Source organism: Neolamprologus multifasciatus, chromosome 20, assembly GCF_963576455.1.
Source record: "Neolamprologus multifasciatus chromosome 20, fNeoMul1.2, whole genome shotgun sequence".
NCBI classification, from domain to species: Eukaryota; Metazoa; Chordata; class Actinopteri; order Cichliformes; family Cichlidae; genus Neolamprologus; species Neolamprologus multifasciatus.
The window spans coordinates 17,670,733-17,688,483 of NC_140458.1; the positions used below are offsets into that span (position 1 = coordinate 17,670,733).

General features: G+C 42.3%; 1 protein-coding gene across 5 annotated transcripts; it reads right to left on the reverse strand.

The window, feature by feature from the left end:
• Positions 1–411: 411 nt before the first annotated feature.
• tbc1d25 (TBC1 domain family, member 25) lies at positions 412–13,670 on the reverse strand. 5 transcript variants are annotated; one of them, XM_085145003.1, is made up of 8 exons: positions 13,596–13,670; positions 9,181–9,307; positions 8,587–8,696; positions 8,342–8,496; positions 7,946–8,073; positions 7,670–7,858; positions 7,052–7,327; positions 412–6,276 (listed from the first exon to the last, which is right to left on the reverse strand). In XM_085145003.1, the coding sequence occupies exons 4-8, from the start codon at positions 8,442–8,444 to the stop codon at positions 4,576–4,578; spliced, it is 2,397 nt and encodes a 798-aa protein (XP_085001129.1). In that variant the 5' UTR covers positions 8,445–8,496; positions 8,587–8,696; positions 9,181–9,307; positions 13,596–13,670; the 3' UTR covers positions 412–4,575. The 5 variants fall into 5 exon arrangements, with proteins under 5 accessions (XP_085001129.1, XP_085001125.1, XP_085001128.1 ...); XM_085144999.1 differs by lacking the exons at positions 9,181–9,307; positions 13,596–13,670 and adding exons at positions 9,365–9,526; positions 13,172–13,369; XM_085145002.1 differs by lacking the exon at positions 13,596–13,670 and adding an exon at positions 13,172–13,368.
• Positions 13,671–17,751: the final 4,081 nt, after the last annotated feature.

The window sequence follows — 17,751 nt, forward strand, 5'->3', positions numbered from 1 at the left end:
ATGACACAAATTGGCTGTTCCATATCATACCCCTACTGTTACCTTCACGCTCCACAGCTCTCCCTGTTCTCCTCTCAGCTCTTGGTTCTTCTCCAGCTTCTCGTGTTCCTTCTTCCTGACGCTGCTGACATTCAGTACAGCTACATCTATCACTACAGCCTTGTCCTCTGCTTGTTTTTTTTGTTTTTTTTTTAAATGTTCTTTGATAAATCCCAAGATTAAAACATTTCTTCAGCTTTGATTTTGTCATGTTTTCAACAGTTTTGCATTCATGTTGCTGGATGCAGATCATTTATTGGTCAGTAAAATGCTGACTGTGTGACACTGAACGGGGAAGGGAGTTGAAATGTAAAATAATCATAAATGATGAAAAATAAAGAATGGAAATAACAGATAGTAGCTGCAATGACCTTTTTTTTTATTGTTTTAAAATTCCGTTTTACTTGAGCTGTTTGTAAGTTATAACTTTGATCTTCTCAGCAGTTTGCTGATGGACCGACAAAAACAATTATGAATAGCCTAAAGACCGGATGTATTACGTTTTTATCAGTCTGTGAGTGCCCACAGGTTACCTTTGTACTATCCACGTTCAAGCATAAAATAAGTATTAAAGGTTTATGATCCTGCAAATCTGTCATTGTCATAGGGTCCATGTACAGGGAGAGGCTTTCAACTACTGCAAATGTGCTCCTGTGTAGTCCTCCACTTGATTTCACTTCAACTCTTTTGTAAGTTACAACTTTGCTTATGTCTACAATTGGCTACAACAACAGGAAGTGCAGCCCACAGACGCGGTGGACTGATTATTTTGCACACTCCCTCCACTGACAACACTCTCTGCAGGTAGACAGCCAATCGTGATAGCCGACAAGCTACCCCTGCTCAAACATAACATGAGCAATATAAATGATGCTGTTGCCAAAATAATTCACACACCCATCCAAATCATTGAATTCAGGTTTTCCAATCACTTCATTGGTGTATAAAAGCAAGGACCTAAGTCTGCAAACTGCTCCTTGTGACAGAGCGGGTTGCCCTCAGGAGCTCAGAGTGGTACCCTGTTACACGGGATGCCACCTGTGTAACAATTCCAGATGTTAAATTTCCTCATTAAAAATTCCACAGTCAACTGATACAGGTAATATAACAGTGAAGCAACTGGGAATGACAGCAACTCGGAGCTTTTCTGTAGAGTAAATGGATACACACCTGCAAACTTCGCCTGGCCTTCAGATTAGCTCAGCACACACAGAGCTTTATGGAATGGATTTCCATGGCTGAGCAGCTGCATCCAAACCTTAATGCAAACTGCCAGATGCAGTGTTGTAAAACACGCTGCCACTGTACTCTTGAGCAGTGCTTCTCTGTCTGGCAAATGGACAGACGGGTCTGGATTTACCAGTTCCCAGATGAATGGTACCAGTGTGACTGTATTGTGCCAAGTGTAAAGTTTGGTAGAGGGAAGATTACAGTGCAGGGTCATTTTTCAGGAGTTAGTCACCTTTGTTCCAGTCAAAGGAACTCTTAATGCGTCAGTATACCAAGGCATTTTGGACAATTTCATGCTCTCACCTTTGTAGGAACAGTTTGGAGACGGCCCCCCCCTGTGCCAACATGACTGTGCATCAATGTACAAATCAAAGTCAAAGACATATATGAGGGAGTTTGTTCTGGCTAGTCAAGCTCTTCCACGCCAGAGTCCTGGCCTCAACCTGACAGAACACCTTTGGGATGAATAGGCCAGGCCTTCTGGTCCAACGTCAGTGTCCGATTTCATAAATGTGCTTTCGGAAAAATGGTCAGAATTGACATAATTACACTCTTAAACGTTGTAGAAAGCCTTCCGAGAAGAGCTGATGCTGTTACAGCTGCAACGGATGTGCTGACATCGAATTCAACCCTACTGTGTCTACAACTCAACTTTGTCATCAGATGGAAGCAGAATTTATAATCAGGCGTGAACCTCAGGTTTGCATCAGGTAGACTAACAACTTAAAATGCTTAATTGCTTTAAATCAATTAACAAAGAAGTACTAGATCCACCCAAGTAAAATTAAAATTGACGCAGTTTTGAGAACAGGATTGTATTTCAAATTCTACACTTGGACTTTTGTAGCCTTCATGAATCAGTTCAAAACAATCATCCTCCATGCAATCAGCTGCACTGAATATTTATTTGTGTCCAATATACAATCAGTAACATTGTGTTTTAACTTTTGTTTACATAGATAACTTGAGATAAATCTTTTTAAATAAATGTACATATTGCTAGCTCACAGTCTAGTGAGTACAGTTATTTCAGATTGGTTTATTTTGATATTAAATACTGACATACAAAAGGAGGCAAAACAGAACACCAGAATCATAACCATACGAGCTTCTCCAACGATATCAGTCACTTCAAATTCTGTTTAAATAGAAATAATCCTCAGAAGGTATTTCTCAAATAAGCGTTACCTTTTGCATGAGTACTGTGTTTGCAGAATACCTATCCCTTAAAAAGTAAGAATAGGTAAGGTAAACCATGCTAAGAAGAATGTTTTAAGATCTACTCCCAAAATTTGTATTTGTGCCTTCATATCCCTAACAGCTGGCACACAACTGAGCTGAAGTCTGGAACGTTGAGCATGTGGTCTAAGGATGGATTCATGTGACCGGGGCCAAAACCCATCCAGAGTAAGCATTTCTCCAGCTGCCCAGCTTATTGACAGTGTCAATAAGCCTAAAACATAAATATGTATTTTGCCTCCCTTCACCTGTGTTGAGCTGGTAAAAAATAAGACCAGAACATCATCACCACCTATTATAACCACAGCATTGACCACTGCTTTGACACAAACAATAACATAAAATGATGAATGTAAGCTTTGTTAAAGTGGAGTTTATGTCAGAGCTAGCACAATGCAAGCTTTGATTTCACAGGCACATATCTAATGTGATCAACAAATCTGTGAATCAACTCAAAAAAACCCAAAACAACAAAATAGGGCCAATCGTCCTGGGCATGTCCTGACAGCTTTCAGCTGCTTTTTGATTGATTGCTGTTAGTCGGGTTCACTCTGTGAGCTCACCACAGATCTTAAAGTTTCCCTCCAAAAAGGACAAAAGAAGATGCGAGCTGTACATTCATAAAACACTGTCTTTGGAAAAGAGCAATAAGCAAAGTGCTAAAATGAAACATTACTCAATAAACACATTTACAGTGTGCAGTACTTACTTTACTACTGATGTAGTTTTAATTTGTGACCCCAGCACAAGGTCTCTTAATAAAAAGGCATTTGTACAAAGTAGACTGAAACCACACTGATGTTCACAGCATGGCAGCCAGTTTTTGTCCTGGGCTAACATGTTTTAAAGAGACGTCACAACTGTTTGTTTTAACAGCGGCTTAGCAGAGGTTGGATCAGAGACAGCGGCCCCATCTCAGTTTCAACATCAGAACCTACGCTTTCATACTGTCTGCTCCAGTATAGGGTAGGTTGTGGTTATGGTGAGCTAGTCTTGCAACTCCAAGATGAATTAGAAAGAACTAGAAATTGACTGGAAAACGTCTAAAGAGCAGAGACTCGACCATATGCAGCAGCTATATGTTTGTAATAAGTAAACCAGTTCATCTGGACCATAGCTACTCTACGAGGAACTACTGGCCAATAAGTATGCAGCTATGGTCGTGTTATGTGTCAAATATTGCCAAGTATGTTTTCAATTCAATATTATTTGTATGGCACCAGTTCACAACTAGTTGCCTCAAGTGAGTGTTTTAGAGGACAACCTACTTTCAACAGGAAGCAATTTCAGGCAGAAATGAGTCCTGGATGGTGCACCATGTGCTCCCGAGCACAGTGAATGTCACTGCAAATGCCTTTCTGCATGTTTGCTTTGAAGATACAAAGAAATGAAACAACATGCCAACTAAATAGTCAGCGAGTGGCTCCTTGTTCACACACACACACTTATTTAAAATATCCAAACTAAAAGAATTTAGATTATCGGATTAAATTATTGGGGTCACAGGGTCACATCCCTATCAAGCATGTTATTTTATGAGTAACAAGTCACACTTGAGGTTATTAAAAAAACAAAACAATAAACAAGCAAACAAACAAAAAACAAAACAAAACATACAAATTCTGCAATTATTCAGTGGTTCGTGCACTCGGGATGAGTGAAAGCAAAGACTTGACTCATGATTTCAAGAAACCACCATCCCATTATGTTTTTAAATAATTTAACTCCCGCGTTTTAATTAAGATACTTCCATGGCTTCCTGGAGAGGAAATCAGATTGTAAACAAACATGATAAAAGTGGCAACACAGGTTAAATGCACCAAGTGTATGATTCAGACAGGCTCAGGGTCAAATATCAGATTCCCGAATTACTGAGCTTCAAGAATCAGCAACCCCAATGGAAAAAAGGCTTGTTAGGTTCTTTATCCCAACTTCCAGAGAACAAGCAAGAAAAATGAAAAATATTACACTGACCTTAAGGAATATATGTATTTAATTAGAGACAGAATTAAAAGAGCTGAATCCACTAAGCAGTCTGGAAAAGGAGGCCAGTGATGTACAACAGAATCAGGAACTGGTGGAAAAGGAATTTTGAGCTATCAGAGAAGGAATGGTGTTTGCCAAATTATAGGTTGAGTTTGGAGATGACAACTGTGGAGATGCTAAAGGGCTGTAAATGGGCTTAGCAGAGATGGCTGAAGAAGGGGAGTGCTGAGTAGCAGTAGCTGTTGTTGGAGAGTCTGAGCTAACCTCATCCCCTTCTTCTGAGTCCCACACCTCACTCTGCAAGTACTCTGCAAACAGGGCCTTGGCTCTTTGCAGCACCCTGCTCAGGTTGTGGCGTCGCACAAGGCGATCAAAGTGCATGGCTAGCTCATTGTAATCCAAACTGTTCTTGATGATATGGTCTCTGTGCTCCAACAGGATGGACAAGCACAGGAACAGCATGAAGGGGTTGCCTTTACCAAACTCTTGAGGAGGTGGCAAGGAGCACGGCTTGATGCCAGTGGTCTCGGATTTTAGAGAACTGGGCGTATTAGCAGCGCTGCTGGGGGATTTGTTGCCAGGTGAGAGGAGACTGTTTGAGTACAACCTGGAACCAGACAAAGATGTTCCTCTTCCAAAGGACAAAATGGGTGAAGACAGCAGGGATCTGTTTTGAGCAGTAGAAAGAGAGCTGACGGATGTCCGTGCAGTGGGGGTTGTGGGTGAACTGATGCGTGTACTGCTGGGCAACTGAGTAGAAGAAGCTGACACGTTTAGGCCAGTTCTTGGTAAGGCCTCACTTTCGTTGCTCACGTATGGTGATGTGGACTTTGGAGGAGAGTCTAGAGAAACACCAGGCCAACTCGATGGTGACACTGAAGGCATGGGAGAGACAGAGGAGCCAGTTTTCCAGACGGGTTGGCTGCTTGGGAAAAGAGGTGGAGAAACATCATTATCAAAATTTTTAAACAGTGGTGTTTGCTCTCCCGTGTCCTCCTCAGTGTCAGTTGTGGATTGGCGCCTCGGGATGCTCGTTATCGACTCTGAAACCACCGCACCCTGTTGACATGGAGGATGCTGTTCACCCTCCTCCATATCAAAGCTGTCTTCATTTCGGGCAGTATAATATTTAAACTCCCCAAAACTAGTCTGCCTCTCAAAGGGAGCACCTTTCAAATCTGTCTTTGCCATGGTTACCTGAGGGATATCACACTCGTCACCCAGATTTGCTTTGTCCGAGCTCACGCTTTGCCTGTCCATTTCGTCAGCGATGGCATTTATATTCATGTCTGCTTCTTCTCTTGAAGGTCGAAGCATGTGCCGTCGACGCTGCTTCTCTTTTTGTTCCTTATCTTGAAAGTAGTCCTCAACCGTCTTGTCCTCAAAGTTGCTGAACATTGTTTCGTCGGCTTCCAGAGGTGGCCCCAGAAGCTCCACTTCAGTTTCAGGAGGATCTGGGGGCAGAGAGCTCCAAGTAACTTCCAGCATCCTTAGAGCATCATCAAACGCAAACTCTCGTTTAAGCTCCAGAAGAAGCCAACGGTAGCAGAAGAAGAGGTCGTCAGCTCCTCGGGACACTAGGTAAGAGTAGAATTCAGGATCGGAGTACTGCAGAAGGAGCTTCAGATGCTGGAACTTAACAGACATGAGCTGCCCGTCTGGCCGGAAGTTTCCTTCTAAGCGTTTCATGATGCCACAAAAGCAAATGAAGGCGTGTGCCTCGTTGTCCATTACTGCAAGTATTGGGGAGGCAATGTCACTCATGCCTTGACAGTAAGATATCTGGAAAAACAACACAATGGCAAAACGTTACAAAAATGACACTTTGCACAAAGAACGCATTTCTATATCACGTTATATGTCATGTCACAATCATCAAATGTATCATTTAAGACTGTGGTCTTTCTTCCTTAAAACAGCCGACATTAAAATACTTTTAAAGGAATCAAAACTGGATTGCTTTGAGCAAACCATTAGAAAAGCTAAAGTTGTGCAAATCAGTCTTTTCTTAAAGAAAAATATCAGCCTTGTTATTTTGTCTTGGTTTGTTCCTTTTCTTCTCATACGTGCCGTCACTATCAGACAGTAAACTCTGTAACGGGCAGAAAATTGTGATTTTCTTTTGATGGAAAACTGCTCTGAGGCATTGTAGCAGATGGAGTTATTTAGTTAATGAACTTTAACAGTGACAGAATAGGTTTTAGATGAAAGACAGCAAAGGTAAGACAAAATTCATGCTACTATTTTTCAAACTCGAAGCGTGGTCTGGTTTTCTTTTGCTGCTGGTTCAGTGAATTTTGGTCGGAGCGTGATGAAACTTGCAGTTTTGGAATCTGCGAAATGCCGGCTTTCAATGTTACATACATTCCGGAATGTCACTGTGTGGCTCTGCAAACAGGGAATCCGTGCGTTGTGTTTATGTCATTTGTGTTTACATGCTCTTCTATTTGTTTGTTGAGCTTTTAGCCCAGATTCTGGCGTTTCTGTGGATACAGAGGGTTAAGAGATTCAGACTGCAGGAGAAGATTTGCGTTCCAGATAATGCACCAATACAAACCTGTGGATGAGTGATGGCAAATGTGGTGAGCAGATCTGTGAGGGCAGTCAAATGTGGACTATCCTCAGAGCCTGCATAGTATGGATGAGCTCGATCCGTCCTCAGGACGTCTTTGAGAACATTTCCACGGATAAATTCAAGGTCCTCATGACTAACCCGGGTTGTCCACTCTCTCTTTAGCTGGTCATACTCTCTCGTCTTCCTCTTCATGTAGTCCATTCTCTCCTGTCCGCTAAGTCCATCTGGATAGACATTCAGGAGGTAACGCCAAACCACCTAACCCAACAGAGGACAACAGAGGAGTTAATCCTTGAGAAATGTAAGTCATAAAATACAAATTCTATAATTGCACATATATGTTCTTAATTGTCCTTCAAGTTCCATCTTTTCATCAAAAAAAAAAATCGCAAATGACTGAACGTATCAGTTCAAATCTGGTTGCAAGCTGGCTGATTGTTAAAACTCTCAGCCAAGAGGGAGAGCTAGGATAGCAGGATAGCTAGAATTAGCACGAGAATTTGTTCAGTTTAAATAATAACCAGAAATAATAACCAGATTATTTTGTTTAGAGCGTACAAGGTGCTCATATACAATATTAATCAAAGACAGGTTCTAAACCTTCCGCAGCGACGGCTCCACACCCCCATGGTAGATTCGCAGTCTGAGTTCCTCAGGCCGGGTCAACTGTCCCTGTCCGTTAAGGTAACTGTGAAACTCAGCGTCACTTAGAGGGGGCTTGAAAGGCTTGATCTCCTCCCCATAAGACCAGCTGAAGGCCTGCTGGACCTTCGACAGGGTCCGGCCCACCTAAACAGAATAGAAACAGGTGCATAAGCAAAAACGTGGCTCAGAGAGTGTGGTTAGGTTAAACAGAGTGAGGAAAGGTAAAGGAACCTGGGACAGTAGAGACTGGGTGAAGGGAAGAGCTGCAGATGCCAAGGATCTAGTCTTCTCTGTGAGAAGCTGCTCAGAGCCAATCACGTCTTTGGGGCTTATGATGTCCCAGTCTTCCAAAACAGGGCCTGCAGTGAAATAATGACAAGCAGATTTAACAGCAACAGTGTTTTAGTCCTTCCTGTGTCACGTTTTGATGCCTGGTTTCAATCTGAAAGAGGTATTCTTTGTTGTAATCATTTCTCTTCTGCAAACAGACTTTTAAAAGTTTGGATGTGATGGACAACAAAATGTTCTACCACAGACTGTAGTTTTGATCTTTAAAATTTATATCATAAATTAGAAATCTATAACATTTTTGCTTTCAGTCTTGATTTAAGTTGCTGGTGTTCTTACTGTCCTCAGAAGGTTTTATATCCATCTTGAGCTGCAGAAATGGTCTGGCTGCACTGACAAACGCAACATCCAAATCCCAGTCAGAGACCAGAGACAGATACATTTCAGCCCCGCTGCGATCGCGAGACAGGTAACCAACGCTGAAGTTTCTCTTCCTAATTCAAGAAAGATATTTAAACAATGTTAGATAAATTCTTTGGGCACTTCTGTTTATAAGTCTGTTTGGCCATTCTGACTATTCTTACCCATTCAAATCAAAGGCTCTGATAAGTATGTGCTGCAAAACCTCCAGCGATGTTATCTGGGGATCAACAGCAAAGGAGCGAAACTCCACAGGAAGTGCCCCATCACATTTCTGGGAAAAAATAAATAAAAATCATATTACAATCTCATCACTGACAAAAAAGTAAACATACAAACATTCTTGGTGTGGTTAAACCATGGTAAGAGAATAAGAGACACAAACAAAGTCAATGGGATACTATACCACCCTATAATAAAATAAAAAACAATGCATTGTTACTAGACCATAACTGTAAAATAATTATAAAACAAAATACATAATAATTTGTCTATTTGAATGTAAAGCATACAAAACACATAAAATTAATGGAATAATGCTCCACGTCATCCTCTGTGTTCTCTGTTTTGTGTGTCCCAGTGACCCCAGGGGCTATATTGTTGGGGGGTGGGGGGTTGCCTAGGGGGTGCTACAGTCTCTCAGGGCAAATTTGTCCTGGATGAGGGGCCAGACAAAGCACGATTAAGTCGACCCCTATGAAAAGAATAGAATAAACACTCCCTTGATTTCTATCTGCAAAAGGGTTACTGGGCCTCACCCTGGAACCAGGCCTGGAGAGGGAGCTCAAAGGTGAGCGTCTGGGGGGGTGTCGGGCCTTATGCCATCGGTGCTGGCAGGCACAGCCCAAAGAAGCGTCATGGGACCACACTCATGGAATGTAACCTCTGTGGTGAATAAGAAGCCTGAGGTTAACAGATACATAAAGCTACAGTAGATCTCACCTCAATGCACAGCTTGGGGCTGGACTCTGTTCCGGTCTCAGTGACAGGTGGTAGGCAGGTATGGGTATTCTTGTATTCTCTCACCTTGCTGCCAGTATGCTGGGGTTTTTGCTGGTGGATGAGATGGTTGCTTCCCTGCACCTTTGGGTCGGGGAATGGTTCCTGATAGGGATGCACCGATACCGATATCGGGTATCGGGCTCGATACCACATTTTCTAAAGTACTCGTACTCGTTAAAAGTCCCCCGATACCGGGGAACGATACCACGGTCTGAGACCTGTCTATGTTTGAGCGGCATGTAAGGGGTTAATCACAGGCGCCGAGTGCCCGCCCCCAGGCCCCGAGTGCCCGCCCCCAGGCCCCAAGTGCCCGCCCCCAGGCGAGTACAAAGAGTTTACCCACGCTTATTTACCCATGCTTATTAGCACAGAGGAGCATAGCTGATGCTATAGCAGTGGGATGGAAAATAGTTGGGCATTTTAAACATTCCGCCTTAGCCTACTCCCGCCTCGAGGACATTCAGGGACAGCTCAACCAGCCAATAAAGAGACTGCAGCAGGACGTACAGATGCGCTGGAACAGCACGTATTACATGCTCCAGTCCCTCATTGAGCAAAAGCGAGTGCTGGGCGTGTATGTGTCCGAGCATGAGCTCCCTGACTATCTCACCGCTCACCAATGGGCTCTTATGGAGACAACTGTTGCCATCCTCGCCCCCTTTGAGGAACTAACTAAAAAAGTGAGCAGCTACGACGCACTAGCCTCTGATGTCATCCCAGCTGTGACTGTGCTAGTGAGACTTCTAAACAGAGAAACAGACGAGTAAATACCTCTCAGCACCATGTAGCAGTGTGGAAAGTGAAAGGCTTTTTAGCTCAGTGTCACACATGATAGATGAAAACAGAAACAGTCTGACTGCTGATAATGCAGAAAAGCTACTTTTCTTTAAAAAAAAAACCCTGCCACTCACTTTTTCTCTCCATTAAGTGAGTCATCTTAGACTTGATGTTAATACCTACCTCAGTTGCACTGATTGCCACAGTTCTATGTTGGTGGATGTTGTTAGTTTATTCAAATATTGTGCACTAAATAGCAAAGATGTTTATTAATGCCCCTTGTGTTGTCCAAAGCGGCAGAGTTTACAATAAACTGAAAACAATACTTGAGTTGCACTGTCACTATTTAAATTTTTTTTTCATAATTATTTATTCTGTAATATGTTGCATACAACATGCTTTTCATTTTAAATATATGTTCTTAATTCCAAACCAGTCCCTTGTTTTTTTTTTTGTTAAATTATAGGACTAAAGCTGTTACCTGTAAATTTAAATCATGTTTTTATTAAGTACTCGGTATCGGTATCGGCGAGTACTGAAATGCAAGTACTCGTACTCGTTTCCAAAAAAGTGGTATCGGTGCATCCCTAGTTCCTGACTGTCATCTGTGCTTATGCGCCAATGGACAGTTCAGACTAGCCAGCCTTCTTGGGGTCACTGAGTGGGATGCTTTAGGGTGATCCATCTGGTGTTTCTGTCATCCTACTGGAAAACTTCAACGCTCACATGGGAAAAACAGTGAGACTCACCTCTGCTGTTTGCAGATGATGTGGCCTTGGTGGTTGCCTCCAGCTTGCATTAAAGCAGTTTGGAGCCAAGTGTGAAGCAGCGGAAATGAGAACTAGCACCTCCAAATCTGAGGTTGTGGTCCTCAGCTGGAAAAGGAGCACGACCAGTTGAGGTGGTTTGGGTATCTGATTAGGATGCCTCCTCGGCGCCTTCTGGGTGAGGTGTTCTGGGCACTGCCCACCAGACGGAGGCACCGAGGCAAACCCAAAACTTGCTGGAGAGATTACATCAATCTCCTTACCATGTGTGGAGGGTTTCAACCCAAATCCAGCACCATGAGATTGTACACTAAGTGGAAGGAAGGAGGCAGAGGGCAAGTGAGTGTCTGAACCACCGTCCAGGATGAGGCAACAAGCATCCATGAGTACATCAGGAAGATGACCACAACTGAGTGTGTGCTTAGTGAATAGCTCAGGCAGCAGAAACCCAAGAAAGAAGAGGAGCAAGAAGAACCATCATGAAGGAAAGGCCCCTGTATGTACCACCAGCAGATAGACGAAGTGGCTGGAAATCCTACCAGTGGCTGGACAAAGCTGGAGTGACAGCACATAGACACTAATCATGGAAGCACAGGAACAAGCACTGAGCACATAAGAGGCTGGGGTCTGTCACACCAGACAAGACCCCAGGTGCAGGCTGTGTAAAGATGCTAGCAAGCAGGGCAAACATGGAATGCCATAACCAAGTGGCCGGCATAGTATACAGGAACATCTGTGCTGAGTATGTCCTGGACGTCACGAGGTCAAAATTGGATACGTGGTTGAGCATGACCGAGTTAAGATTCTGTGGGACTTCCAGATACAGACAGATAAACTGGTGATGGCTGACCAACCGGATACAGTAGTGGTGTCCAGCAGAACGCAGTACTAGGAACAGCAAAGATACTGTTCAGGACCCTTGAGCTCCCAAGACTCTGGTAGAGGACTCGAGCTTGAAGGATGAAGGGATTTTTTTTCTGGTTTTTATATCAATCAACATTATTATTTGGTTCAATATTTGAATACATTTTGTTCAAATGTACATTTGAATATTAAACCTTTTTAATATCCGATAATGTGATAGAAATAATGTGTAGAAACTAGCTTTTTAGTTTCTACACATTCTACCCTACTTTTATCTATGCAACTATAACAGTATTATGAATTTCTTTTGGTTTAATGACAACATTAACGTGTCACAAAAAAGCCATTAATTTAACAGTATAATTAAATGATGCAGGGTATACAGTGTACATTTCTTTCCACTGCATGAAGTTTGTCATATTATGACCTTTAAACTTTGAAGTATTGTACAACATACAGCAAAAAGGTTCGTAACATTATAAGCTGTTATGTATTTGATGCAGATAAAAATTGACACAAAAATGCTTGTGCACCTGTCCTGCCACGGCATCCCCGGCAGACTTCCCACTGGGCTCTCCAAATCACGGACAAAGAGTTTCCCTCATTCTTGATTTTTAGTTCACAAACACTTCTTCTAATGACCAGCTACTCCTGAAATTTTTGGAGTTTTAGCTCTTTATGCAGTGAAGGTACAGGAGGATAAAAATAATTATCGGGCAAATGTCGTCAGTTTGTTAAAACAATCTCATAAAGTGAGAACAATAAATGTATCGTTTTCTGTTTGTAACGCACAAACTGAACGGTAATGTAACGACAGTCATCTTTCAGTTTTGCAGTAAAGTAAACATCGCTACTTCCACGTCTCGCTGTTTGTAATGGAGGCGGAGTCAACCGGACGTGCTCCCGACGCAGGGGAAACAAACACCGCCGGGGATACCTACAGGCACAATACGCACACATTTTCTGGGCAGGCAAGTGACGTCAGCTCACCTCTGTGACAGCCCGATGTTTGCATTGGATATTGTCAACGTGTTATGACCGATAACCGTGTCAGGTGTATGTTACAGGTTTACTCAGTGTAAACTGACAGGGACAATGACTGATCGGCATCGAGAAGAAGCAATGCTACCGAAAACCCCCAAATAAATAGAAGAGGCCCCCTATGTTATGGCACACTGCTAAACATCCAGTTTACGGAGTGCATATTTTCGACGTTTAACATTAACGCAGGAGCGTGTCTGTCTAAACAGCCAATTTAACATATGCGATAATATGATTGCTCGCTGTTAGCAGTCTTTGGCAGCCTATGTGGAAGTCAAAGAAACCATCATTCTCCCACCTTGACTTTGACACGAACAACACCCCTCTCCTCCTCGCCTTCCATCGTAAAGACTCCGTTTCGGAAAAGGATGGTTCGACCGAGCTTAGTCTGCTGTTTGTTTGCTTTTCTATCCTGACATGTTGGAAGTGGCACCAGCCGAGTTCCTATGCTTGACGATATTCTGCTGATTCTTTTTCTTCTTCTTAGCTGTTGACAAACAACGAATTGGTGCATTACCGCCACCAACTGGTATGGAGTATGCAACGGAATATCATACAAATGCGTTTGTTTAAGATAATAAAATATTTCTGATAACTTTTACTTCCTGAGTTATTTCTAAGTAAACCGATGTGGGTGGTTTCATGGCCAGAGAGGAACTTAGGGAGAATAATGAAGTACACAGCGTGTGAAAAATGGTCAGTTGTGAGAACGACAGTGTTACTTGCAGATGGAGGCAGTCAGGTAGCAAAATCCAGTGCAATATGGGACCAGTGGCACTTCCAGGTATGATGCAGCAGACCAACTGGGAGAGTGGGAGAAGTTTTGTTTTGAAGACAGGTGGCACAGGCAGACAGCCACTCAGACGTCTCTGAGACTTTTATTATTATTATTATTATTATATTATTATTATTTTCCTTTCTTTAATATACCTGTATAGTTTCTATATGTTCATGTAAAGTTGGGGAACACAGGTCTAAGGATTCACATTATGGGTAAATGTTGCTACAGTGTTGTCTGTATATGACAACATTGTAGCAACTTGAACTTTGGCTGGATGACAGGTGAATTTTGACATGTGTGGCCAATGTATATTCTAAGACTGGACAACTGAAGCAACATAAAAGACATAGAAAAGCCGAGGCAGCGCTGAAGATGTTTTCAAGTGGTTAGCTCTGGCCAATCCAGAACTGCTTGGACCTTAGCTGGGTTGGCTCTGATTTGACTCTTCTTAGAGATGTAGCCAAGGATGGAAACATTGTCAGCACGAAATTGACACATGCTACCTTTACGCATCTAACTTGTTTTCTAGGAGCTGCTGGAGGACTCGACAAAGATGGGACTGAATAACACCGAAGAAGATGCTCAGTGTTATTCAGAAACACTGCTTTCAGTTCAGTTTCATTTTTATTTATACAGCACCAAATCACAACAACAGTCGCCAAAAGGTGCTTTGTATTGTAAGGCAGACCCTACAGTAATACAACAGAGAACCCAACAATCATATGACTCCCTGTTAGCAACTGCTTTGGTGACAGTCATCTGGAATATTTTTTTTCATTCACTGCAAAGTTTTATTAATTTATTCTGGTCTGTGTGTACATTTAACCTCAAGCTAAGTGCTTGCTTGCTCAGCAAATGCTGTGTAGAGCAGAGAAACAGGGACTCCTTAGTCATTGTTCTTGGTGATTTGACTCAGGGAAACCTCAGTCAGGAGTTCCCCAAATGCAACTTATTAACTTCTTAAGTCCCTCTTGCCCCTGGGAACAGGTTTAGTATGATGTGACACAAAGTCAATTTAAATACAGACATCAGTCGTAGCTTTAGAAACCTCAGAATCTCAGTCAAAATCTCATGGAAACATTTTTGTATAACCCTGCAAAACAGCCGAACAACTAAGAGCAGGAAATCAAATTCTGCAAAATGACTGAGATGGCTTGGCCAAAGTGGCTGAAGAAGATCAGGAAACAGATGCTGTCCAATGTAGCAGGTGATTTATTTGCAAACATTGTGACAAAAAAAAATATTTACAAGAATCAATAACTCAAAAGCTGCCTTGGACAAATAAACATAACTAAACTTAAACCAACCAAAATGAATCTCACATGCACACTGACCTGGTCCTCGTCTCTTGAACACCTAAGTTCTTCTGTTTAAAAATACAAACAAAAATGCCTCCAATGGGCTAGTCCATAAAAATAGAATACAGTCATCCAGGTAAGACACATACATGAGACTAAATATTATAATCATCCTCTTACTCACTTTTCACCAGCAACAAAACACACACTTCTAAAGTGTACATTACATTTTACAATAATACATACAACACTAAAGCAAACAAAACCCTAAAATGCACTTCTATTAAATTACAACAGTTTTCTTCCCTCTATTCACCTTGTCCATTTCTGTGAAGTCAACAATAAACAGGAAGCTATAAATACAGGAAGTGAGTGAGAGCTTCCTCTCACAGAGTAAAATGCACAAATTAACAGAAGAAACCTGCAGTGTGAGAGTGAAGTGCTCCAATAGGGTGATATGGTAATATGAGGCCATTAATGGGAAGCATGCATAATAATCTGATCATACATGCTTCCCCGAGGCAGTATAATGTAAACAGAATTGGTCCTAGCATTGAACCCTGTGGAACTCCATAATTAACGTCAGTGTGTGAAGAAGACTCTCCAACAAACTGGAGTCTATTAGATAGATATGATACAAACCACTGCAGCGCAGTACCTGTAATACCTACAGCGTGCTCTAATCGCTCTAATAGGATATTATGGTCGACAGTATCGAACGCTGTGCTTTCCCCTGCACGGTGGCCGTTATGCTCACCTGTCATTGATCCAGGAGTATCAACAGGCAGTATTTAAGACCAATGTCCACATCTGTTCCTCGCCAGTTTGTTATCTAACCCGTGTTAGTAACAGGCCACCTTTGCTTCTCAAGTCACGTCTATAATTAACTTACCTCGTTTTCACATTGTGTGCAGTTTGCATCTCTACCCAGATGCTGGTCACCATTTTGGAAATTCTCAGGCTGCTTCAGGTTTTCTGGATCATGCTTCACCGCCTTCCTGCCTTCCACTGCTCTGTATCACTGTACAAACCAGGTTGGATTCACTTCACACTCCCATCTGTCTGGACACTCACCCGGTCAATATTACTTCTCCCTGGAGCTTCTTCCGCTCCTCCTGCCAAGTAAGCCACAAGATTCTCCCTAGCCTTCTCCTCCCAGCACATTAAGCAATCTCTCCTTGTGCCATTGTTTACTTTTACATTTTGCACTAAAGCTTGTGTGAGAACTGTATCCTTGGTGTCTGTAATTGAATCTGTGTGTGGTCCCGTTGTGACGCCACCCACTCAACTGGTCCATTGTGGGCCCTGCATCCAGACCTGCGCAAGGGAGACCAGCCACCCGCCACCCCAGGCTCCACATCCCAAGACCACAAGGCAGCACTCCTCATAGCCACCCACCACCACCGACCAAAGCAGACATACGTATGCCACAAAACAGCAGCTGCAACCTTTAGGACTCCAGAAAACTGCCAGACTTCCTTAGACCCAGAGTTTACCCCCAGCCACCTGCAAGCCACACAGGGAAATGTGACTATAGCCGACCACCCCCAACTGGGTAAAGGAACTAATCAGTGCAGACCAATAAGAAATAAATTCATGCAGTAGTTTTTTTGTTTGTTTGTTTGTTTTTTTGAGGAGACAGACATTTTTTCCAAACTAATGTGATCTAGAAGTAAAGTTCTGCATTGAGTAATACACAAACTGTTTTTTTCATTTGCAGTTATGAGGATAATTTTCTTAGCAATGCATAGGGCAGTAAGGACTAAATGTCATGTTTTTGTTTCCCTATCTAATTCACTTACGTCAGCCAAGATGCTCAGCTTCAGTGAGGTTGAAGCAACTAAACCATGTGGATAGTCTTCACATAACCTCTGCCAGAACCTCTGGACTTGTAGACCTCCTCTACCTGCTTTTCCCTGTGTAACCTTGTTCTCCTTGAATTTAGAGGTTGTTGTTTCTCACAGTTTGGTCTCACCTGGACATCTGCTTCACCTCCTTGTCTGCTTGCCTGCCCTCTGGCCTGCTATTACACCCCAGACATTCTGGAAACCTCCATGGACTTCCCCTCCTCAGAGCTTTCAAAGGACGCAGACCAGCAAGTTTCTGGCAGATATCTAGATTGTTAAATGGATGTTAGTTTACATGGGATAAGTTAAGAATGAGCTATTTATTAAAAATTCCCACCAGGCTGTGAGAGAGGTGTTTCTGTTAAGGCTTTTAAAGCAGTTATGATTCTTAATGCTTTCTAAGCTTATGAAAGGCAGACTAGAGATTTTCACTTTCCCACACAATGCTTATTCTAGGTGCAGCCACAGGCGAGCTTGATTTGATCCATTTTGAAAGATAAAGCAATCTATTGGTCAAGAAGGAGTAATACAATTTTGGTAGTTGTAGACCACCATTGTTTTTTTTTTTGGCTTTAATAGAGTTTTCAAACTTATACGTGATGGGTTTTTTTTCTAGTGACTTAAACCAGGCAGTAAAGAGTTTATTAGAGATCAGCAAGAACCAGTTGTCTATTTGAAACAGAACCATCATTTTAAGTGGTGCGACTCTTCCCATGAGTGATATAAGTAAAGTATTCCCATGCGCGGGATCTTCTTCTTCTTCTTAGTGGGAGAATATGATTCAATTGTACCAAGTGTGAGAGCCTGGTCGAAAAATCTATACCTAATAATCTAATGTTACCTAATTGTAGTGGACTGGTGGAGGTGTTCTGAAATTCGCAGCTCAGACGTAGAACTGTTGATTTACTCCAGTTAATGGAGTAGTCTGATATGGATGAAAACGTATCTATGA

Coding starts and splice junctions, on each gene's coding strand:
- tbc1d25 (XM_085145001.1), bottom strand. CDS start 9,577: ATGTGGTATCGAGCCCGATACCCGATATCGGTATCGGTGCATCCCTAT. Junction 7,859..7,945: donor CCCAGTCTCTACTGTCCCAG/GTTCCTTTACCT, acceptor TATTCTGTTTAG/GTGGGCCGGACCCTGTCGAA. Junction 7,328..7,669: donor TGGAGCCGTCGCTGCGGAAG/GTTTAGAACCTG, acceptor CTGTTGGGTTAG/GTGGTTTGGCGTTACCTCCT.